Genomic DNA, 23,925 nt, shown 5'->3' on the forward strand with positions numbered 1-23,925 from the left:
AGTAACTACCACTTCCCCTTTTATAGCTAATCTAACTAACTAACTGCTAAGAGGAGAAAGTGATCAAATAACTACCACTTAACTACATTTCTCTTACCCCTTGTGTAAATGTGCTTAATATAGGGCTTAGGAATAGACTTAGCCTTATCATATAATATCTCTTGTAATACTCGAGCAGTTTTGTATTGAGCCTGATTTGTGCTTTTGCAATTGCAAATGAGCTTACAAATGTTAACCCGGGCAAGTCACTGTTAATCCTGATAAATCACTCCATAGGAATTACTGAACTTTTTTTAAAACTATCATGATGTGGAATGTCATATAAGTTGACTTATATATCTTTGGGATATGAAGTAATTGTTTGACTAATGTAGTTGTTAATATATGGTCAGGGAAAGAATGTTGAAGAAGACATAATGGACATGATTGACAGAGAAGCTGATGGAAGTGACAGTCTTGAGGGTTTTGTGCTGTGTCATTCAATTGCCGGAGGAACAGGCTCAGGTTTTTTTTCCTGTCAACTTTTACTCCAAACATCCCACAAGATAAATACTTGCATATTGTTCAAGTATGTCTCACTTTTGTGCTTTTTATTAAAATTAAAATAAAATCCCGAGAGGAAATTGAGTAGCTTTGTACCTTCTAGCTTATCACTTTGGGCTAAAGTGCTTGTAATACATAATGATTGGAATACCTTGTTTAGCCTTGAACATGCCATAAACAATATGAGACCTTGCAGGTTGCTCAAGTATTTCTCACTTCTATGCTTTTTTATTAAAAGTTTAAAACTACAACAAGATCCTGTTTGTGTAGTAAATGATTTTCCTTACTCTAATGCAGGTATGGGCTCATACTTGTTGGAGACTCTGAATGATCGATACAGCAAAAAATTGGTTCAGACGTACAGTGTGTTTCCTAACCAGATGGAGACAAGTGATGTGGTGGTCCAACCATACAATTCACTTTTGACACTCAAGCGACTGACACTTAATGCAGATTGTGTTGTTGTTCTTGACAATACGGCATTAAACAGAATTGCTGTAGAGCGACTTCATTTGTCCAATCCGACATTTGCTCAAACCAATTCCTTAGTTTCTACAGTGATGTCTGCCAGCACAACCACTCTTCGTTATCCAGGATACATGAATAATGACTTGGTTGGTCTTCTCGCCTCTTTGATTCCAACACCAAGATGCCATTTTCTAATGACAGGGTATACACCTTTGACAGTGGAACGTCAGGTGAGAGCATTGTGTCTTATTTTCTTCTTCTTCATAAAGTTGATACTCGAGCTTCAAGGTTTTGTCTAATTTGTGAATCTTGAAAATTTCTGTTGTTGAATTGTTGAACTGCAAGGGATACAGAAACTATAACTTCATCTTTCTCTCTATTTGTCCCCATTTTGCCCTCCTTCCGTAATTCGATTATAAGTATATTGCCTCGAAAGTGTAAATTTTACTAGTACTCTTCCAGGGAAACATTTAAAGTTTGATGATATCTCCTTGCAGGCAAACTTAATTCGTAAGACCACTGTACTTGATGTCATGAGAAGACTTCTGCAGGTATGATGATTACTTAAACAATTGAATTTCATATCGAATGGTTATATAATCTATTAACATTAATATTCCTTGCAGGCAAAGAATGTTATGGTCTCTTCATATGCTCGGACCAAAGATGCTAGCCAAGCAAAATATATATCAATTCTGAATATCATCCAAGGAGAGGTCGATCCAACTCAGGTAATAACATTAACTATGCAGTTAGTATTAATGCCAATTATGATTTTATTTTCTGCTTTATTTAAAAAATGAATCTGTTACATAAAACCTTGCCTGCCATTTGCTTAAGTGCTGTTTGGCCTTTCTTTGAAATATTTGCTTTTTCAGGAGATGCTTTCTTAAAAATTAATTCTCTGAAGTGTTATTATGATTAGTCAATTTTTCGGTACATAATTTTTCGTTCTGCTGCCCCTATTACTTCCCAAGTGAAGCAATGGTTTCCTACTGTCTTTAACACCATATTTTTGCCTCTGCTGCCACAGAAACAGTTTTATACTCTAGTTAAAAAACCTTGAGAAATAAAAATAATATGTTCTTTTTTTTTCAAATTTAATTTAACCTTCCTCTTTTGTTGGTACAGTTTTTCTAGTTTTGCACTAATATTTGTATTTTCATAGTTTACATCCTTTTGCAGCTTGCTCTAATTGACCTGTGATAGTTAAGTATCATGTTTTTAGGGTGTAAAAATATTTTAACAGTTCCATATCATGATTTAATTTTCTCTATGGATGCAGGTTCATGAAAGTTTGCAGAGGATACGTGAAAGAAAGCTGGTTAACTTTATTGACTGGGGTCCTGCAAGCATTCAGGTCTATTATTTGGAAAAGCAATTTGAAATTTTAGCAGCTGCATAATTCCATCTCTTTTATATTAATTTATGTGACATAATCTGACTTTTCCCCTTTTCCTTCACTCCTGGTAGGTTGCTCTATCTAGAAAGTCGCCATATGTTCAAACTGCACACAGGGTAAGACTTCATATCCTTTTTTTCTCCAGTCATTGTTTTTATCCTTATCATGCTTTTCTGCTCTTGACTTTTTTTTGTTTATCTGATTGTATTGGAGATAAACCAGCATTTATTTTTAAAATAATTGTTATACTAATGTTAGATAATAAAAAAACTTGAGTTACAAAATAACCTATATATGCTGCATTTGTTAGGTCAGTGGCCTTATGCTGGCAAGTCATACTAGCATTCGGCACCTTTTCAGCAGGTGTTTGAGCCAGTATGAGAAGTTGAGAAAGAAACAAGCCTTTTTAGACAACTACCGGAAGTTCCCAATGTTCGCTGTATGTGCTCCAATTTCATATGCACATTCTTATATTGATCTTTTGAATACCACTGCTGCATCTGTTATGTACTTCGTTAGCCTGGTGCACCTTTATGTAGTACTTACACAAGTCATTTCATCAATAAAAAATGGACAGGATAATGATCTCTCGGAATTTGACGAATCAAGAGACATAATCGAGAGTCTGGTTGATGAATACAAGGCCTGTGAATCCCCAGATTATATTAAATGGGGAATGGAGGTATATGCTCTACTACCCAACTTCCATTTTCAATTCATCTTCAACAATGTTAATTCCTCTTTTTACCTTGTATAGGATCCGAACAATATGATGACCGGAGAAGGCAGTGATTCAGGATCACTGGATCCAAAATCATAGTTTGAAGCAATCAAGTAAGCTATGATAAGGCCATAAATTTAGGTTTGATTAAGTTCTCACAACTTAGAGTAAATGATGAAATATAAACTATTGATGTTATAACCTATATTTGAACCATATATCAGACACACACACTAGTTTGAGTTTTGAATATTTGATCCAATAAAAAGGAAGTATCACACCATTTCAGTAATTAAGTTATTTTTACTTGAAGTAATAAATTTTACCATTTTTATTAGGTACAACCACATGGTTCAGTAATAATGCAAAGTTCTTGAATTTAGCTTAGTCCTGAGTTTTTTATTCCCACAATCTTCTAACTCAAAATAAAGCCAAAAACTTATTGAGGCTCTTCTGAAATACTAGTTAGCAAGGTGACAAATCTGAACCAAATCATTGCAGGTACTACTACAAAGAAGGGAAAGGAAAAGATTGTGTAAGATGAGAAGGGTTTCTAATGAGCTTTTTAACTGTTTTGGTTTGCAGTATGATAATTTTGGTTTGTACTGTTTGTTAATAATGTTACTGAGTACAGAAGTATTAATTGGTTTTTAGCAATGTATATTGTTACTGAAGTGTAGAGAATTGGGAAATCTAGTTTTATTATCTGCATCTGGTATGTTTTGTTAGGTTGAATCTTTGAATATTTCATTACATGATTCATGTGTTGCATAGTTTCACATGTTAGGTTGAATTTTTGAATATTTAATTACATGATTAAAGATTATATCGTACCCTGTGTCACTAAATTTAGGTACCTAGGTCAATCATATCAGAGCCGAGAAATTCATGAATATGCAAATTGTAAAATTTAAGCGGGTGGGTGAAATATCGGTATGTTTAGGTGCCACATGACACGTGATAGAAAGGTGTCACTCAAACAGAAGGGGAAATTTATCGTATAATTATAAGACTTACAATATTATATGATATTGAATGTTGGCCTATAAAGTATTAATAATAGAATAAAATTAATGTAGCAAATATGAGAATGTTGTGTTGGTTAAGTTGATACATTAGGGAAAAAATTGGTGGTTATTAAATGCTCTGACATGGAAAATAGATTAAATGGAAATTAATCCAATTTTTAGAAAATGATTATACTAAGAAAAACCATATTTGAAACCACCAAAGTTTTTTTAGAAAAATCTTTTGTCAGTGTATATAATTTGTATTAGCCAATTTTAACTAATGAAATTAAAATTCAAGGCAATTTAAACATTATAGTGATTTTTATTAAAAAATAAAATAGAGGTGAAATAAGTATCACATGGTCGCTTTTCAAATTAAGAGAAGATATTGTTTTCATTTTAGGTGGTCCCACACTCCATTGCACCATAGAAAGAGAAGGAGACACTCAAATCTCAATGATATGACCACATTCAATGGAATAATTCCTTTTGGTTTTCTATGGTTTCATGTAGAGAGAATATTCTTTTGACAATTTTTAGGCAAGTATTTTGGGTCGGTTATAATAATTATGAATTATAAAGTTTCTTCCTATCAAATATTTAACATAATTGTAATCTCAAATATTCAAACTCAAGACATGTCATTAAGTTACAACAATTTTGGTGTTAAATATTATAAAATTTTAAATAATGATATAAAACCGTATACATTCATTAAACCCACTTTTAAAAATGAGTAAATTCAGTACTCATTTATATTTACATTATTTTAGAAGATTTATTTTTTATACATGAATATCAAGATGAATTTAGTGTTATATATTTAAATAAATAATCTACACAAATATGTTGTATAATAGAATAATTCTATTTTTTTACTCCACAATCTTTCTAATACTTTGTCCTTTACATTTCACTCATTCCATTCTTTTTATGTTTAATGTCATCCATATAGTTTAACAAATTAGTAAGTGATATTAAAATAATATAATTTAATTATAATAATATATAACAACAGCGTTGGTTCAAGTGATACATGTTTGATTCCTTTAAGCAAAGTCTTTGGTTCGAGTCTTATGGATGAAAAATGTCTGTTGAGAAAGTTATCTCACATACTTATAGATGTTTCCAATTCGGACATGATTGTCTTTAGTGTGAGGATACATATGGGAAACCAAAAAACATAGGCAACTACATTAAACAAAGAAAGAATTGTGAAATAAAGAATGAAAAAAATGAATAATAAATAAGAGTATAATTGAAATATATATAATATAAATATGTGTTTAATTTCTAAAACATGAAAAGATTTAAAAAATGTGCAAAAAATTAAAAATATTAAACAAATATAATAATAAAGATGGAATGCGTCATGATATTTAATATAGTTAACTTTTTATTTAATTAATGTATAAAATTAATAACATTAATAGAAAAATATTAGTACGTTTTTCTTATCAAATCATCGTAAAAGAAGAAAATAAATACAAGTTATTTTGCGTCTATTTGATAAAACTAACTTACAAGTATGAATTTGTAGTAACTAGTTGAGTACTTTTAACTACAAAGGTAATTAGAAGTCTGTAGTTGTGTAGGTATTTTATTCAACTAGAATTGTACGATAAAATTAGATAAAATTTGTCAAATGATTAAAACAGACACATATTTATTTCCTAATTTTTATTATTTAATTTAATTATTAATTGAGGTGATTAAGTAGGTAAATAATAGTAATTTGGTAATTTGATAAAGTTTTTAATAATCATTTATATATTTAGTTATTTATAATTACTGAAGGAGTCGAGTATATTCGAAGATGAAGTGTTTGACTTATATAAAGTTGCTCCATTTCAGTGTATTCTAAAACCACACTCACATTGGTTTTATGCTCTGAGATTTCTACATTGTCTCAATCTCTCTTCATTTCTGTTTTGCTTTGGTTAATATAAGAAAAGAAAAATATGGCATTTTTGATAGCTTCATCTGGAATATTAATGATTTATAATACTCTTATATTTGCAATATTTTCACATGATATTCTTCAAGCCCAATCTCTTTCCCTTGCACCTGTTCCTGCTCCCTCCAATGATGGTAATTCTTCCACTCTTTTATCACATTTCTAATTTCATGAATAAAAAAATGTTTTTTTTTTTTTAAATTTCTAGGGGTGCATTGAACATATTATGCTCTGTGTCATAATGAAGAATGTAATGCTGCATTCAAAATTTCATTTTCTTCATCATTTTAGTAAATAAAGAAATCATCTTACATAGAAGCTTACTTAGACATATCAGAATAGCTTATAAAAATTAGTTTTTATTTATTTATAACTTTTTAGCTTATTTAAAAAATGTTTATGTTTAAATAAACTTTTTGGGTAAACATCCCCTAAGTTGAAATAGATATTGCAACCTCATTCAGTTGAAGGGAATTTAGATCCCAACCAGGTCTCAGAAGTAATTGACTTGGACTTCTTCACCATAATTGTTGCAATGAATAATAACACCTGTTATATATATATATATATATCTATATTCTATTACCCTATTTTATATTTTTATGAGATTTTTATTTATTATATGTTTTGACTATTGATTAGGTGGTTCAATAGATCAAGGGATTGCATATGTGCTGATGTTTGTGGCCCTGGTGCTCACATACCTCATCCACCCTCTTGGTGCATCTTCTTACCAATTTTGAATTATCACTCTATTCATTTCTTGTAGAAATTCAACATTTGTTTCATGGATAAGGACTTACATTAGAATGGGTGGTTCTTTATTTGTTGTATGATTCTATCATTTTCTAGCATTTTCCCTCTTTCATTACACTATTTAACATTATTAAATTATTATGATAAATTCATTATTTTTGTTAGTGCCATATAGTCACTTATTCAAACCAAAACAAGCCACCCTTGCAAGAAATAAATCAATTCCAAAGATTTTTGGCAAATCTAAAGAAGGTTTTCCCTTATGTTCATCATGAAAGAATTCTAAATCTTAACAGACCTAATGTCAAATAGCCACTAAAAAGCATAAGCCCGAAAACATAATATTCAAGAATGTTTACCACTATGGTAATACTAAACTAGATGACTTGTTCCAAAATTAATGATATTGATAATGACCCTTTTATCTGTTTGATGTTCGATTCATTACGAAACTGAGAGTTATTACATATGATACGAACAAAAATATTAGATATTCTTTATCAATCCAAAACTAATCCCTTAGAGATAAAAGGGTCACTACAATGACTATAGTTTGTACTGATGCATAGTTAACCAAGTCAATAATAATCTACTGACTATGTTTAAGGAAGATATGAAATACTCCTTTGACACCAAAAAATACAATCCTTTGTTTCATTCTTTAGAACATAACATTAAGATTTTCCATGAAATTACAGAGCGATGTAAACTTATTCTGTAAATGATCCTGCAGACAAAGAGAATACATCACAAGAATCGTGTAAAATGTAAAATTGTATCTTTTCTACCAAATGAAAGAAAAATAAGACCTATTTTCACCCTGTAGTTAGGGCCACTTATTGAATGGCACTCATTAACATTCCTTTAAACATGGTACAATGATTATGAATAAAAAAAGTGAACACTGTATAAAAGGGAGGTCTAGGCATGAGGACAATAATTGGAAAATTAGTAATTGGTAGGTGCCCACTGCCATGTGCTGTGTTGCAGCTTGAGCTAACTTGCAATGTAAGGAACATGGTTGGCACTGGTATCAGTCTATGATGCAATCCATTAGACCATTATTAAGTTAACTTTGCACATGGAAGAAAAACCCACCAGGGAAACGGATTGCGTATCTCATAATTAATGTCACTCTATGTGCCAAAGAATGTGATTGGTTAAAAAAAATTGAACTTGATATACTTTTTTTACCAATCACAGTCTTTGATATCCGGAGCGAAACAAATTGTGGGATAGGTGAGGTGATGTTATCGTAACAGGGAGATGGACAGTTAATGCAACTATGCAAGTATCTTCTATGATGAAGTTCCATGTCTGTGATATAAAGCATACTTGACAACTTCGTAAAAGGAGACGACTATCCCAACTGATGGACCGGCACGTCCTACACGGGGACCAACACCTGTAAATAGCCCTCTCAATCCTCCATCCCTGTCCCAAGAAAAGTGCAGAGCCCCAAATCAGTCTTAGTCCAAAGGCAATAGGGTGTGTTTGCGTAAACAGTTCGATAAACTTTTTCTGAGATACGCTAAAGTTTTTTTATTTTCTTAAGCTTCTCTTGCAAGCCTATTGAAATAGGCTAAAAAGAACATATAAGAAGGCCGTGAGCTATTTCATAAGTTGTTTTTATAAGCCCAAATAAACTCATTTTAATAACACCCTTATGTCCTAAATGGTTAAATGTATCCTCATTTTGCTCAAGAAATAACATAACATGGTTCACAAAGCAGGAAATGAAATGATATCTGTTTAGAAAGATGCATATACCTCCAAATCTCAAGCAATGTTGTTCTTGTTGTCATCTTTAATGCCCTTTTAGGATCCTTCTGAGAAAATGCAAAGGAGAATATTTGTTAGAGAGCATGAAATCATGAAAGTTTGTATTCATTATGGAAAATGAGGATAGGAGAGATTCAAATTACAACATTGGAATTATATTCCTGCAAAGAACACTTTCTAATAAATATGCCTTAAAGTAAAAAACTTGCTGGAACCATATCAATGGCTGATTTTACAAATGGCCAAGTTGATCAGTAATTCAGTATGATTAACCAAAGCTATGAAAATTTAGAAATTCTGAAATATTCGAAGTCTGTTGCACTTACATGCAGTTTTTCATTCCACTTGAAGCAGAATGTCATACATTAATTCATACAAAATATATACAGGACTTGACAACATACAAAGCACCTTCACCATAATATATATATATATATATATATATATATATATATATATATATATATATATATATATATATATATATATATATATATATATATATTAACAACAAGTGGTCTGATTTTTTGCAACTTAAGGGTCCGAATTCCGAAAGAGCATAACAATGCTGGGAATTTGATTTTAATCATCAGCTTCAATTGTTTCTAAGTGATAAGTTTGACCTCAAATAACTTCAATTACAACTTAGGTTGATTACTTTTCTTCACCTTTTCTTTCCAAGAATGGGGTGATTGAAGTGCATAAAACGCTATAAACTAAAAGCTTGGTTTCGAGAAACAACCTCTATCTGTCGTCGAGTTTTTGCCACATCGAGTGGACACGTGGTAGCAGCTGCTAGAGTTCCAGCAACAAAACCAGCAGAAAAATTTGCCCCAAGGACTGTGGCTGCACTTGCCCCATCGCCCACTAGGCCAAGAAGTCTTTGCCTTAACTGTAAAGCAGCTCCAAAGTCAATACATGCACCAAGAAATACTCCAGACAAAAAAATATTAAAAATAAAATCAAAATCTACTCATTCCATTAATTAAGTGGTAACAAAATTTTACTGGCTCGAGGGTTGACCAGCAGATTGCAGAGAATGGAACATCCCGAGATAGTTGTGCTCCAAGGCCAGTCCACCAAAAACGGTACATATGCACTGTTAAAGGAAGGAAATGTAATCAGAGTAAAGACTAGTTGAGGCAACCAAAAGAATACAGACATCATACTTTGCAAAAGAAATTACATGCTTAGTCATTTATAAGAGAAAGGGCTATAAACATGTATTAACAAGGACAACATAAAAAGATTGATCAAAGAAAGACACCAAGGGTACACTTACATTTTTGAAGAATACTTGTGCCTGGGGCTGGGTTGATGACTTCAAGCAATGTTTTCCACACCCCTGGAGGCTTGCCATTTTGGGTTACTCTAAATGCCTTTTTGAATGGGGAAAACATGTGAGAAAAATTGAGTAATTCAAACCAAAAGAACAAACTCGTAGCACATAAGTTTGTTTAGACTTTAGAATAGGGCCCCAAAAGAGACCATATGAAATTATGCAGTGCATCAAAATTTAAGCTTGCAAAATTATTACCTGCATGCGTGTCCTAGCGAGTTCTACCGGATAACAAGAAACACAAGCCAATGAACGTGCAACCGACCCAGCAACTAATGGAACATAAGGTGACAAGTTTGGGGCATTTTGCGTGGTAAACTCCTCCATCATGTTGCGGAAGATATCATAACAAGGCATGTAGATTCCAACCTACAAAACAAAGAATGCCATTATAGAATAGAACTATATATAAATGCATATACTGCTATTACATGTCTTGAAGCAAAATCAACACTATCATCCCCCAAAGCAGACAATTCCTAACAGGGAAAGAGTGCTTACAGTTGGTACAGCCAGTGCTAAACTTGCATTTGTGCCTCTCCACAATCTCATGACCCCTTCCTGCATAAAATTATTCCGGTGAACCCTCTTTCATCAAAGTTATTTGCAAGCCATGAACATAATAAAAGCTACACAATGAATGCTTAAATGGTTACTCCGTATCATAGTAACCATTGAAAATTTACTCATGCTATATCTTCATAGTACTTGGCTAAAACAACAGCAGCCTAGTGCACAAGACTCCCAGTTAATGGGGTCTGGGGAGGATAGTTGTATGCAATCTTATCCTACTAGTAAACAGAGAGACTGTTTCTAGAATTTGAACTCGTAAAAGAGAGACAGTAAATGAGAGTAAAACCTGACGTATAACTTTGTAGAGGACATCTAATGTACCCTTATAGCGTTTAGAGCTAGTAACTCCTCCTTGCATTGGTATACAAGGACATCTAACATCTTGTACAATCTGAAAATAAAACCAAACTATTATTCCAATAAAAATAAACAACCTTTTTTCGGGTATAGCAAGCGAAGAGGCTGTTTCCGGAATCGGAAAAGTATAATATTATAAAATCTTTGAGGAACAAGAAAAAAATACCGAATTAGGATGAAGTGTAGGAATAGTAGCAGCCTGTGCTTGAAGTCTAGTTTTAGCGAGGTCGAGAGGATTAACGATGATGGCAGAAATGAAAGCGGCACCACCTGCTGCCATAAATCTTTCTCCATAACTCAATTCAACCATCAATTTTCAATTATTCAAAATTCGTCGCAAATATAATCGTCGCAGTTATCACTTCCTTTCTTCTGGGATCAATTCAATTGGTTTCAGTTTCCGACGACATATATTCGTGGCGTCAATTTTAAGGCAGCGCCGCGCAAATTGCATATATAATAATATATAGTGAATAAAGTTTCTAATCACAAAACATAAATTATTTTAGTGCACTATTAAATTATTATTTTTTATTTAAAAAAATGTATTTATAGAAAATAATTAAATAAAATATATGTAATTTTAGGTATTGAAGAAGATAATTTATCTCATTATATCAGAATATACATTATTCTCATATAATATAATAATGGTATCATCCATTTATATTTTGGTCCACTTTATGATATTTTTTAACAATAACATAGACTGCAAGTTTGGAACTACTCGACCAAAGGAAAATGGATCCCTCAATTTAAAGTATATTTTTAAATCTATACAGAAATTTTATAATAAGTACTTAAGATAAGAAAAAATAATTTGAATTATGATATCTTTTATTAGTATCTAATTTTTTTAATAAGACTTAAGATTTGAAAATTCAAATATTATTTAAGATTTTAAAATGATTAGAGTACATGCTATATTATTATTGGTATCCAAAAAAAGACTTGAATAAGATTTAAATGTTGAAAAATATATTGATATACATAAAGAAAAATTGAATACAATGTAAGACTTGAAAAGGATTTAAGTTATGATACCTCTTATTAGTATCAAGAAAAGGAAAAAAAGGATTTAAATAAGAATTAAGATTTGCAAATTACTTGAGTAATGACATCGAACAAATTTGAATGATATTTAGAATTTAAAAATATTGAGTTGTCATATCTATTATTAATATCCAGCAAACGATGTTAATAAGATTTAAGAGTTGAAAAAAATATGTTATGAAATCTTTAAAAAGGTATGGAGTAGATATAAGAATTTGAAAAATATTTTATTTACCAGATCTCTTATTGTTGTCTAGAAAAGTATTTGAATAATAATTATATTTGAAAATGATTTGAGTTATATTTCAAAAGTTTGGGGAAAAATTGAATTATGATATCTCTTATTGGTATTTAGACAAAAATGAAAAAAATTTGTTACAAAAAATTTGAGTATGATATCCATGAAAGTATATATGTTGTCCTATTTTTTGTATTTATTTATGTACAATGAACTTTGATTGGTTGAAAAAAATATTTAAACTAAAATTATAATTATTAATTATTTTGCTAGCTAATCATAACTCATAACATATAAAGTAAACAACATAATAGGACAACAATTGAATAAGATTTGAGTTTTGATATTGATATCCAAAAGTTTGAGTAATATTAATAATTTAAAAAAAGTTTGAGTTATATTGGTATAAAAGAATATTTCCATAAAGTTGAGAAAGAATATTGCTTACTAATCACACAAGTGGGAAGGTGAAAGATTTGATTATTGTGAATAACACTTATTGAGATGGATAATAAGGACAACCATATATTCAAAAATGATTAACTTCTTACTCATAGTGAGGAAATACAATTGGTTATATGAGAAAAAATCATTCACCTAAATGCCAAAATCAGAGTTAAAATGTGTAAAAAAATGAGATTAGTTTTGATTATATAGTGCAAATTATACTATTTGTGTTACTCCTCATACAAAAAAATTATGGTTTATCAAGAAAATCAAATTTGAAAGATATTTAAATTATTTTTCTTAACCATTTACAACCTTCTGCACAAGTAACACAAATCCTGAGATAAGATGATTAGAGCAACTGCTTGATGTTCACACACAAATGCCAGACTGAAACTTGGAATCAGCATATAATACAAACAATCTACATATTAATAACATGTTTGGAACATTAGCCACATACATTTCTCAAAACACATAGACAACATAATTTTCACACAAACAAACTAAAATGTGGCAATTGTTTTTACTTAGGAGGGCAACATAGAGACCTATTCTCAATATTTGAGTCAAGGGATATAGCTTATAACATGATAAATGGATGGAACAAGTCCTATCCTATGATAGTGCATTTTCAATTACATGCTAAGCCCATTGCATATTTCTGAGTCCAGCTCCGAGCAGTGGCATCATACTTAGATTTGTCTGTCTTGTACATATGAGCAATTTCAGGCACCAAAGGATCATCTAGGTTTGGATCAGTCAAGAGGGAAGAAATGGACAGCACCACCTGAAAATTTAAACAAAAAATCTTCCCATTAATACATTGTAAGAGTGAGAAAATTGTATGAAGACACATATAACACGTTACATTTAAAGACTAGTGCATTTATGTTTGTTGGTACTATTATTTATGATTAAGTTTTATTTAAAATTAAACTTTTAATGTGTTGACAAAATTTAATTGGTTGTCTCCACATACGGTATTTCTCGGTGTAAGAACCCTAGATATTGTCAATGTTGGTAAAAAGTGTAGTAAAGTGTGAGAACCTTAGACATTGTCAAGTCAGGGCTCCACTTCTCCTTTAAGATATCAAGAGAAATGTTACCATTGCTGTCGATGTTTGGGTGGAAAATTTTGATCCTAAATGCAACCTGCAACGAAAAATTTAAACCGTGAAAAAGGGTTAAATTTTCTGAAACCAAATCTAGTAATAAAATTGCAAGTTATTGGCAAAACTCTATTTATTTTGATAGAAAAATCTAAGGTATATGGAAAAAAATAGAAAACTAAAGAATATATAAGCCAAAAGTTCAGTATTGTTGAAGCATAACATACATAATTGTTAAACTTGTATTGAGCATAATAACTGCATAACTAAAACAAGACCTTTGGTGGCTTGGATGGATAATCAGGAGGGAAATCAACGTCAGCTAGAAAAACACCTCAGGCATAAGGGCTATGAGGGGGACCTATTATTACTGCTTGCCAATGAAAGATATCTTTTGATTGAGGACCTGTGTAGATGATAAGCACAATAAAAATCAAATTTAATATCCCAAAGTTATGTGCAATACATAGATCGAGTAACATAGAAAGATTAATTGCTCATTGGAACACGAAAAATAATGATAAAAGGGTAAAAAGATAATAAATTTGGCGAAAGAAAATGTACCAGCATAGCAAGCACTATATTTGAGTTTCTCAATGTCCTTGAGTTCCTCTAGGATCCGCTTGGAAGCCATGGAAAAGAATAGAACAAGATTCCTTTTGATCTACTAGCTCAAATTATGAGAACACCCACGAATCTAGTTTCTTATTATATAAGGTGAGGAAATACAATACAAACCAAATTTAGTATAAATATTAATTATTGAGTTTCAAACAAAGTAATATAAATCAATATATGATAGATTAATAATGTAAAAACTTTACCCTACTCTTTCTAAAATTTAAAAAAAGATACATATCATATGGTTTATAGTACGATTTTAATTAGAAACAAAAGAAAATGATGACTTTTCAACCATTTCATTTTGAAAGTAACTTTATCATTCATCCCTTATACATTACTAACGTGTTAAAGTAACTTTATCTTCTATTTTTAAACTCTTACCAGCATATATTAATATATGTAAGATTTAATATATATAAATTGAGAGTGCATGATAACAATAAATTATTTATCATTGATTTGTTAACTACTATAGATCCTCAAACAAAAGTAATATAAATTAATGTTGAATGATATCTACCCTATATATAAAGCCAAAACTGAAAATAACTTTCTTCGCAATTTTCATTTCCTATATTGTCTTTAACATTATTTAATTTTTACAAAAAAAACTATATAATCCTAAGCAACTATCACCAATACATTAATTAACCACATATTTCACCTTAAATTAAAAATTATCATAAACAAAAAAATATATAATATATAAAAATTGACTACTTTATTTATCACACAATATTCGTCGGCAGACACGAAGTGTCTCTACAAACTAGTATTAATAATGTAATTTTTTTATACTAATAGGTATATAAATTTTAAACTAATTAAAGTAACTTTATCTTCTATTTTTAAACTCCTATCATCATATATATTAAAGTAACTTTATCTTCTATTTTTAAACTCCTACCAGCATATATATTAAATTAACTTTATCTTCTATCATCCCTTTATATATTAAAGTAATTTTATCTTCTATTTTTAAACTCCTACCAGCATATATATATATATATATATATATTAAAGTAACTTTATCTTCAATCATCCCTTTATATATTAAAGTAACTCTATCTTCTATTTTTAAACTCTAACCTCCATTCTTATTTTCTAATATTAAATATTTAATTATATATATATTTTAGAGAATTATATTATATTTTTATATTAAGTGTATATAATATTATAATTTTTGTGATGAAAAATATAAAAATGAGTTGTGATATTATTAAAAATTTGATTAGTGATTTAATATTTTTGGTGTATATAACTTCTTTTAACTTCCATTAATATTTTTTATTATGTGAGAAAATATTGTTATTTTAATTTATTAGAACTAGCGTGTTGACAAATACGTCTCCGTCTCCTATGTCTATCAACTAGCTTTCCAATTATTTGTAATATATAGTCTATATGTTATAATGTTAAATATAGTAAATTAGATAAAGAAGAGAAATACGTTAAGGTTAGAGGAAGAATTTGTATAATTATAAAAATAGAGAGAGAAAAGTTTATGTAGTATTGATGTTGAATGTTAGAGGAAAATTGTATATAATATTTTAGTGCATAACTTTTACTTTTATAGGCTCTGATATGCACGTTATGTATATTCTGTCGTTCATTTATGTCATATTCATAATTCGGTTATCCACATGTCACGTTCACATAAAAAACTACAACAATTAACCATTATTCCTTTTATGTCATGTTCACTCAAAAAAAATGACAGTTTATACAAGAAACATTAATTTACATTGACATAACCATAATTTACAAAAATATAAAATTATAAATTATGAAGGATAAAATTGGTAAACACAAATTACACCATGGAGAGTTATTTTGTGTTTTCCATTTATTAAGTAGTATAAATAACAAAATATATAGGAAGAAATTATACCATATAGGTAGTTATAAATTTTTTTGACTTTCATAGTATTTTAATTTATTAGAATAACAAAATAGATAAGAAGAAATTATATCATATAGGTATTTATAAGACGTTTTGGCTTTATATATACTAGTGGTGATAGACACTTCATGTCTGTCAGTCCAGATTCATAATTTTACGATGTCAATTATTCAAATTTTATATATTTTATTTTGGAGAATTATAATATATTTTTTGTATTGATTTACTTTATATTGTATTTTTTATTGAGAATATTTTATGTTATAACTTTTTATTTATTATAATGTTAGAGATGTGGTTAATATATTGGTGGTGGTTACATACGATTATATGGTATTCTGTGGAAATTAAAAGGTTTAAGGGTAAAATATGAAAGTGAAATTATATCATGGTAGTTACACCATGTTTTCCCTTTATATATAGTATATATAATATTATTTTGGAGAATTAGAATATTTTTTGTATTGATATAGTTTATATTGAAGATACTTTATATTATAACCTTTGTTTTATTATAACTAGTAGAACCAAATTGAACCAAACCACAAAAGGTTATTCTGTTAGGTTTTGCAGTCAGTTTAGTTAATTTTTAAGGAACTATTTATATTTGGTTTGACTCATGGTTGTAGAAACTAGGAAACGTTGAAACTACACTGAACCATACATCAAAAAAATATATACTAGAGAATAATATGGTGATGATTACATATAATTATATATTTTTTTGTAGAAATTAAAAAGTTGAAGGAAAAAATAGGAAAGTAAAATTACACCATGATAAGTACATCATGTTTTCCTTTTATATATAGTATAGATAGATATAGATAGTATGGATTAACTAATACAAGTAAGTTATAAATAGTGTTTTATTAATTGACCATAAATATTAAATTCATTTGTACAAATAAATATAGATCAGATTCAACAAAATTTTATTATCAATTAGAATTAACAGTGCAAAAGAATTACATTAAATTAGTAGATTAGGGGAAAACAACATTCCAATAATCTTTCCTGATAATAAAAAATATTAAATGAAGGAAAAATGAAGATTTGATTATCATAAAATACATTTGTCATATAATTTTGTAGTATTTTATTTTCGTTTATTTACTCAAAACCCAATTCCCAAAAATGGAAAGCAAGAGAGTAATGATCTTTTCTCATAATCCCACCTTAATCTTCTACATATAAATTATATCATACTTCAATGATGTAAAGAATATTTGAAGTACATCAATAGACATTTAACTTCACATACGAAGTTGGAGGAGGTTGCCAACATATTAATCTCTCATAATCAATGCATGAATTCCATAACTTAGAAACCACACTACAGTCACATAAAAATGCATGATGTTTTTTCCACTTTTTCTGAACAAAGTGGGTCAACAATGCTGTTTCTCATTAGAAAGAAGGGAATGGAGTATCTCCTTATATAAGGAGATAAGTTATCTCCTCCTGCCAAGTGAAATCATGACATGTATCATGTTTCATCATTTTCTATAAAAGTATTTTTTAAAAATAAACAAAATAACACACATGTCACATTTTTACTGGCTAGAGAAGATAGGTTATCTCCTTATATAAGGAGATACATTATTCTCTTTAAAGAATCACTCCAATATGGCTTTAACTTTATTGGATTCTCCACTCATTCACCTTAAACCAATATATATATATATATCATTTTCAACTTGGACCATTGTATGTGTACTTTATAGTAATAAAATGTATAGATTATTCTTACTTGGACCATTGTATGTGTACTTTATAGCAATAAAATGTATAGATTATTCTTACTTTTACCTTTTGCTTATTTAATTTGAGCGGTTGAAGGCTATGTCTTTTCAATCATATATAAAATTGATCTCCCCTTTCCGGATTGGCCTGCTAACATTATTCTCTTGCTGAATTGATATACCTAAAAGGGTTTATTTCTTATGCCTTATACAAATCATGTGTTTGATTTGGATTAATTTTAACAAATTATTCTTATATGAAATTGGTTTTATTTCATAAGAGAAATTAGTTATGAGTTTTTGATTTTGTTCCTATCCATCTATTAGGTGGTAGTAGGTCTAGGCACTATGGTTATGGTTATGTACCTGTGTTATTCCAACATTTGGGAGATATAATTAGTAGATAACATTGAGTATTTATACAATTATTTTTTAATTTCTTGTTTAACATCCGTTGTATATGCCCATTCTCAATATTGTCACATATCCATTACGGAAATAAATTTGGTGTCCTAAATTGTGTATCATTTTATATTTTGCTGCATTTGATGGGTTAAAATATTAAGTTAATAGATATTTAAATCAAATAGTTTTAAATTCTATTTTCTCGACCAATAAGATACACTAACTGTTATATGTGGCTCTCATACAGTGTTTTACAAGCTTCCTTTACAAGTATACTAAAGCTTGTTTTCCAAGCTTGTCAAAGCTTGGTTGCCAAGGTTTCAAATCTTGCTTGGCAAGATTGTTAAGCCTTGCTCTCCAAGATTCTTTTACACTTCATTTGCCTATAAAAAGGGAAGAGCAATGACATCTCTATATTCATCGCAAGTTTATCAACACACAAGACAACAACATCCGCTCTGTGAACATTCATTTTTGTCCGGCCCAGAAAAAACCCAAAACTTTTTAAATAAAAAATAATAGAATTTTGAAGATGGTTTTCTAAAAAATAATAAAATTAAACTAGTTGTTAAAGTTCCTAAATCTAAGTGATTAGGTCAACCAAAATAACAAAGCTAAAATAAGAAGGTTAAATCAATGTTGTTAAGGTTTCTAAATATAAGACATTAGGTTAACCAAAATTCAAAAATAATAATAAAGTTGTTATGTTAAGGTTCCCACATCTAAGTGATTAGGTTAACCAAAACTCAAAGCTAAATTAACTTAATTCACAAAAATGATTTTTCAGAAATAAATAAAAAATGCAATAAAAACTAGTTTTTAGAAACTCATACATTTATCTCTTCAAAACAATTAATAAAATGAATTTATTTTATTTTTTTTGAAATTATAATATTAAATGAATAAAAATAAGTAAAACTATTTTTATGGATTTTTTATAATTATTTTCGGATTTATTAAAGTAATTAAATAAAAATACTAAGAATATTCCTTTAAGAAACCTTATTTGAATTAAAAAAGTAAAGTGATAAAAATGATGGTCAAATTTGGTTTGTTAGGAGGTGGTTATCAAGTTTATCCAAATTATTTTTATAATACCTAAAATTCGGATTCGGTTGGCATAATTTATAATATAAATAGAGGTGTTGGGATCAATAAGAAATGACATTGAAAACACTGAAAATATACGGTGAACACCGAAAGCACTGAAATTACTCTGCAAAAAGTTGTTTGGAAACACGTGAGTAAAGAGAAAAAGTATTGTGCAAAAGGAAGAGAGAGAAAAGGGTGACAAGGAAGGAGATCCAATGTGGACAGGCTCGTCTCTATCTTATGCTCCCGTTTTCATACTGATTTACAACCTTCAGGTCTAAGTGCTTTTTCTAGTCTTCCGTTGACCCACAGATTAGCTAATCACACTACGAAACATCGCATGGTTTCAGTGAGCCTCAACACACTGAATCGATACACCCATGAGAGCAAATGATTCACCACGGATGTGTGCACAATTCGCCTATGTGCCTCCTCCCCTCCAACCAGCAGCACTCCGCCACGTGTCAGGTGCATCCAGTCAGCATCTCTTAGCCCATCATGCTACGCCACATGATAAACACTCAACACTCTAATATAATCTCCTACAATGCAAATGTCATATTTTAAATGCAATAAGGTATACTTTCATTTATTCTAGTCTTCCTTTTATTTAATTTAGCAATACAATATTGTTTAATAAATAAAAGTCAAATATTTTTTTTTGTAAATAATTTTATTAATTATGTTATACATTAATTAATATTAATAGTAACCAATTAATAATATAATAATTTATGGAATAAGTAACTAAGAACAACTAAGACAATCCCTTTAGTATATCTAATAATCAACAAACCTTTTTCACTTTTTAGCAATTAATTGGGTTTCTTTATTTTCTTTAATTAATAAAAAATTATCAATAATAAAAATAATTAGAACATTTTGCTATGACAAAAATGATTATTAAAATTACATGAAGATTTTTATAATGAAATTATTTTGGGGATTAATCAAAGATGGAGAAACAGTCGCCTTGGAGGCTTCTTTCTTCTCAACTCATATTCGAAAGGTCGCGCTACGCCACTTCTTTTCATTCAATTGATTCCCAAAATATAAAATAAATCATTTTTAATTAAATTAACGTTCAATTAAAACTCTTTTCATGAATACACAAAAAAAATAAATATTTTCATTAAAAAAAATTGCCAACCACATAAAGGATGGAGGGACGGTCGCTCTGGAGGCTTCTTTCCTCTCAACTCATCCTTCGGATGGTCGCGCTACGCCTCTTCGGTCCTAATTAAAATACCCAACCAATAAACATTTTTCTACAAAAGAACTACGTAAACCTTGATTCCCTTAATAGGGTACATATGACCAAGGTACATCTTGTCAGGCATAACTAAAACAAATAAATAGTTTTGCTCCTTTAAATTAATTAATTAACTAGATAATTTAACAATAAAATAATAATAATAATAAAGTCATATATTTTAGTGAAGGGTACCACCTAAGGCAAACGAGTAGGGTGCTAATACATTCTCTACCTTGTAACCGACTCCCGAACCTGAATATAAAAAATTCAAAAGCCCATGGTAAGTGGGCTTTAAAGATTTTTCTACATTTTTAATAATAAAATGTAGTGGCGACTCTAATAAAGTCGTGCATTGAAAATCGGGGCGCGACAGTTGGCGACTCCACTGGGAACTTTTTTGAGAGAGTCTGGCTCATAATCAATAAAATGTGTGAATGTTTGTTTATTATTATTATTATTATTATTATTATTATTATTATTTTTTGGTTAATTAGTTAATTTCCAACAACACAAAAATTGCATGTTTAATTATTAATCGTATGTTATGATATCAATAGCATTACATGTTTAATTATTAATTGTATGTTATAAATATGAATTGCACGCTTAATTATTAATTTTATGTTATAAAGATGAATTGCATGCTTATAATAATTATACATTGTATGTATGAATTATATGTTATAAATATTAAGTGAATGTTTTATGTATGTATTATTTTTGTTATTGGGCGATATATGTACACATTTTAGGCACACACATATGCCCTACACCCGAGTATCAGTGATATCTTTTTGAATAGAAGAGACACTAGCCTCACTGGTCGTGGTCTTTGCCGCTTCTAAGTGTTGGTGATGTGAACCACTCATATTGTTATCTCATATTATGAGTTAGCCGCTCGAGCTGATCTCCTGTTTCTGACATCATAATATTTGGGTTTCTCTATTGGAGAGAGTTGCAATATAGGCACCTTATAGAGAGTCTAGAACTTGCTAATGGCGTCTATTGTATGTTTGAACCATATTATAGGATGTTGTACTTGTTGTGAATCTTGTGATATGTATCATGTTTGTATTATATCATATTGTTTAGAATTTTGTCATGTAAAATAAAAATCATGTAAAATATTGCACCCTTGAGGGGAATTCCTATTCTCCTAACAAGGAGATTATCATAAAAATAAATATGGCAATTTATTTTGGCCCTAAGCTATCCCGAATGATAAAAATAAAAGAAATATAATTTGAAAAAATATATATATGATAAGTGCCAAAAGTATACACTTTTCACCATCATTTTATGGCACTTATCCTATGCAAATTATAGAAAATCGACTTAAAATCACATTTTTTAGGTAAATTATAGAAAACCAACTTAAAATCACACTTTTTAGGTAAATCACACTTAAACCATTATTTGTGTTTTGACATGTTTACATGATTTATTTTACTACGCAATTCCTTGTGGTTCGACATAACCTTATACTATACTACAATTGAATCTTGAAAGAGGTATAAATTGTAAAATAGTAAAGTGTTATCAAGAAATTTATTTGTTGAAAACACCTTTTAATATACAAAAGTGATGAAACTAACTTACTAACTTTTATTTATTGTTATTTACTTTCCGCATTTTATTTATTCATTAATACCAACCTTCCTTAACGAAGAAGTTTGGTTTGTTAATAAAATGAACCCGAAAGGGAGTAAATAAATAAAAGTCACTAAATTTATTATTCTTTTGTTATTTATTTATTTATTTGTTATCTAACAACTAACTATTCATCACTTTTATATATTAGAATACCATTAAACTGATATTGGAATTTATTCCACAAAACCGAGATGGTATTCAAAGGTACTTAATAATTATGTAATAGGTAATTATAGGTAATTGCTTCGATACCATTATACCGGCGTTAGAATTTATTCTAACAAAGCCGAGATGGGGCAAAGAAGGAATGACTTATTTAATTATTAAGAAAGTAAGTTGTAATTGGAATATTCTTTAAACCATTATACCGGCGTTGGAATTCATTTCAACAAAGCCAAGATGGCGAACAAAGAATAAAGCCGAGTTCTCTTACTTACAAAAGGAACATAATTAAAATGAGAGTATTAATCTTTCAACAAATTGACACTGCTGTCAAGACGATTTGTTGAGGGGGATAAACTCCCAACAATGAAAATAAAATAAATACCCCATTACACCGCATTTCAACAAATTGACGCTGTTGCCGGGGAATTGCTTTAATAGTAAAACATTTCATATTTATGTGTCATTAATCAAATAATTGTGCATAACAATTTTCTTTCTCTTTTGTATAAATTTATTTTTCCTTTTGTACATCTTTATTTTTATGTTTTGTACATTTGAAAAAATAAAAAACTCAAAAAAAGTGAATTAGTGGAGTGAAAACCCACTAGTTAAGAAACACTTTATTGTTGTTATAAAATTTTTAGGAGATGTGGAAGTACCCCTCATCATCTTTTTCAAAAGAACAACATAAAAGGGATTGAATTAAACAAGGATTAATGGTTGGAATTTTTCTTCAAAAAGGGAAGCCACTTGAATCTTTAAAGGTTAAGTATTTACCATGTACTTTTTGATGCTGATACTTTATCTTGTGATACTTTAACCAAACATATCCATCAACATGACTTAGTAAATGATTTTGAAATTGTCAAATTAATTTTTAAAAATTAAGAGCATGCTTGTTACATTTGTGCCAAAATTGAATTTTTCCAAACTTGAGAACTCCTTAAACAAAATAAATTCATGAAATTCTGAATGGATTTATTTATGGATGTTTGGTGTGATAAAATGTGTTTTGAAGTTCCATAAATTCTGTTTGGACTTCCATTTTATCACTTGGATTTGAAATATGATTGAAATTTTTCTAAACATCAATTTTCATGAAAAAACATGCTGTTTGGTTGGATTTCTCTCAATCAAATTTAATTCAGGAACTTAGTGTCTTAGGAAATTATAAATTCATGTGAATTGTTAGACTAACTTCAAAGCAAAAGAAAAATTGATAGTTCGAAATGATTTACAGGAAAACAAGTCCAAACAAACAGACAAAAATGAGGAGTTGATGACACCACTATCTAGGAGAGGATAGTGAAAACAAGGAGAATGAA

At 29.5% G+C, this 23,925-nt stretch overlaps 2 protein-coding genes and 1 pseudogene across 4 annotated transcripts in view; 1 reads left to right on the forward strand and 2 right to left on the reverse strand.

Moving 5' to 3' along the window:
* Positions 1-3,839, forward strand: part of LOC109332992 (tubulin gamma-2 chain) — a 10,603-nt gene extending 6,764 nt beyond the window's left edge. The window contains exons 3-13 of one of the 3 annotated variants that reach the window (XM_019568222.1): positions 393-504; positions 841-1,241; positions 1,509-1,562; positions 1,638-1,742; positions 2,297-2,371; positions 2,485-2,529; positions 2,724-2,852; positions 2,991-3,095; positions 3,171-3,247; positions 3,473-3,491; positions 3,639-3,839. In XM_019568222.1, coding sequence (XP_019423767.1) covers positions 393-504; positions 841-1,241; positions 1,509-1,562; positions 1,638-1,742; positions 2,297-2,371; positions 2,485-2,529; positions 2,724-2,852; positions 2,991-3,095; positions 3,171-3,233 — 1,089 coding nt within the window. In that variant the 3' untranslated portion in view covers positions 3,234-3,247; positions 3,473-3,491; positions 3,639-3,839. Of the gene's footprint in view, positions 1-392; positions 505-840; positions 1,242-1,508; positions 1,563-1,637; positions 1,743-2,296; positions 2,372-2,484; positions 2,530-2,723; positions 2,853-2,990; positions 3,096-3,170; positions 3,249-3,472; positions 3,492-3,635 lie in introns of all 3 variants that reach the window. The other 2 variants (XM_019568214.1, XM_019568206.1) reach the window with 2 other exon arrangements.
* On the reverse strand, positions 7,483-11,355 carry LOC109333010 (mitochondrial carrier protein MTM1-like). Its single transcript, XM_019568233.1, has 9 exons — positions 11,075-11,355; positions 10,838-10,942; positions 10,480-10,539; positions 10,177-10,347; positions 9,922-10,018; positions 9,647-9,738; positions 9,382-9,531; positions 8,628-8,686; positions 7,483-8,291 (listed from the first exon to the last, which is right to left on the reverse strand). Exons 1-9 carry the CDS (start codon positions 11,216-11,218, stop codon positions 8,156-8,158), a joined length of 1,014 nt encoding a protein of 337 aa, XP_019423778.1. The 5' UTR covers positions 11,219-11,355; the 3' UTR covers positions 7,483-8,155.
* The window catches only part of LOC109333021, a 16,182-nt pseudogene continuing 1,211 nt past the window's right edge, over positions 8,955-23,925 (reverse strand).

Source organism: Lupinus angustifolius, chromosome LG02, assembly GCF_001865875.1.
Source record: "Lupinus angustifolius cultivar Tanjil chromosome LG02, LupAngTanjil_v1.0, whole genome shotgun sequence".
Lineage (NCBI taxonomy): Eukaryota > Viridiplantae > Streptophyta > Magnoliopsida > Fabales > Fabaceae > Lupinus > Lupinus angustifolius.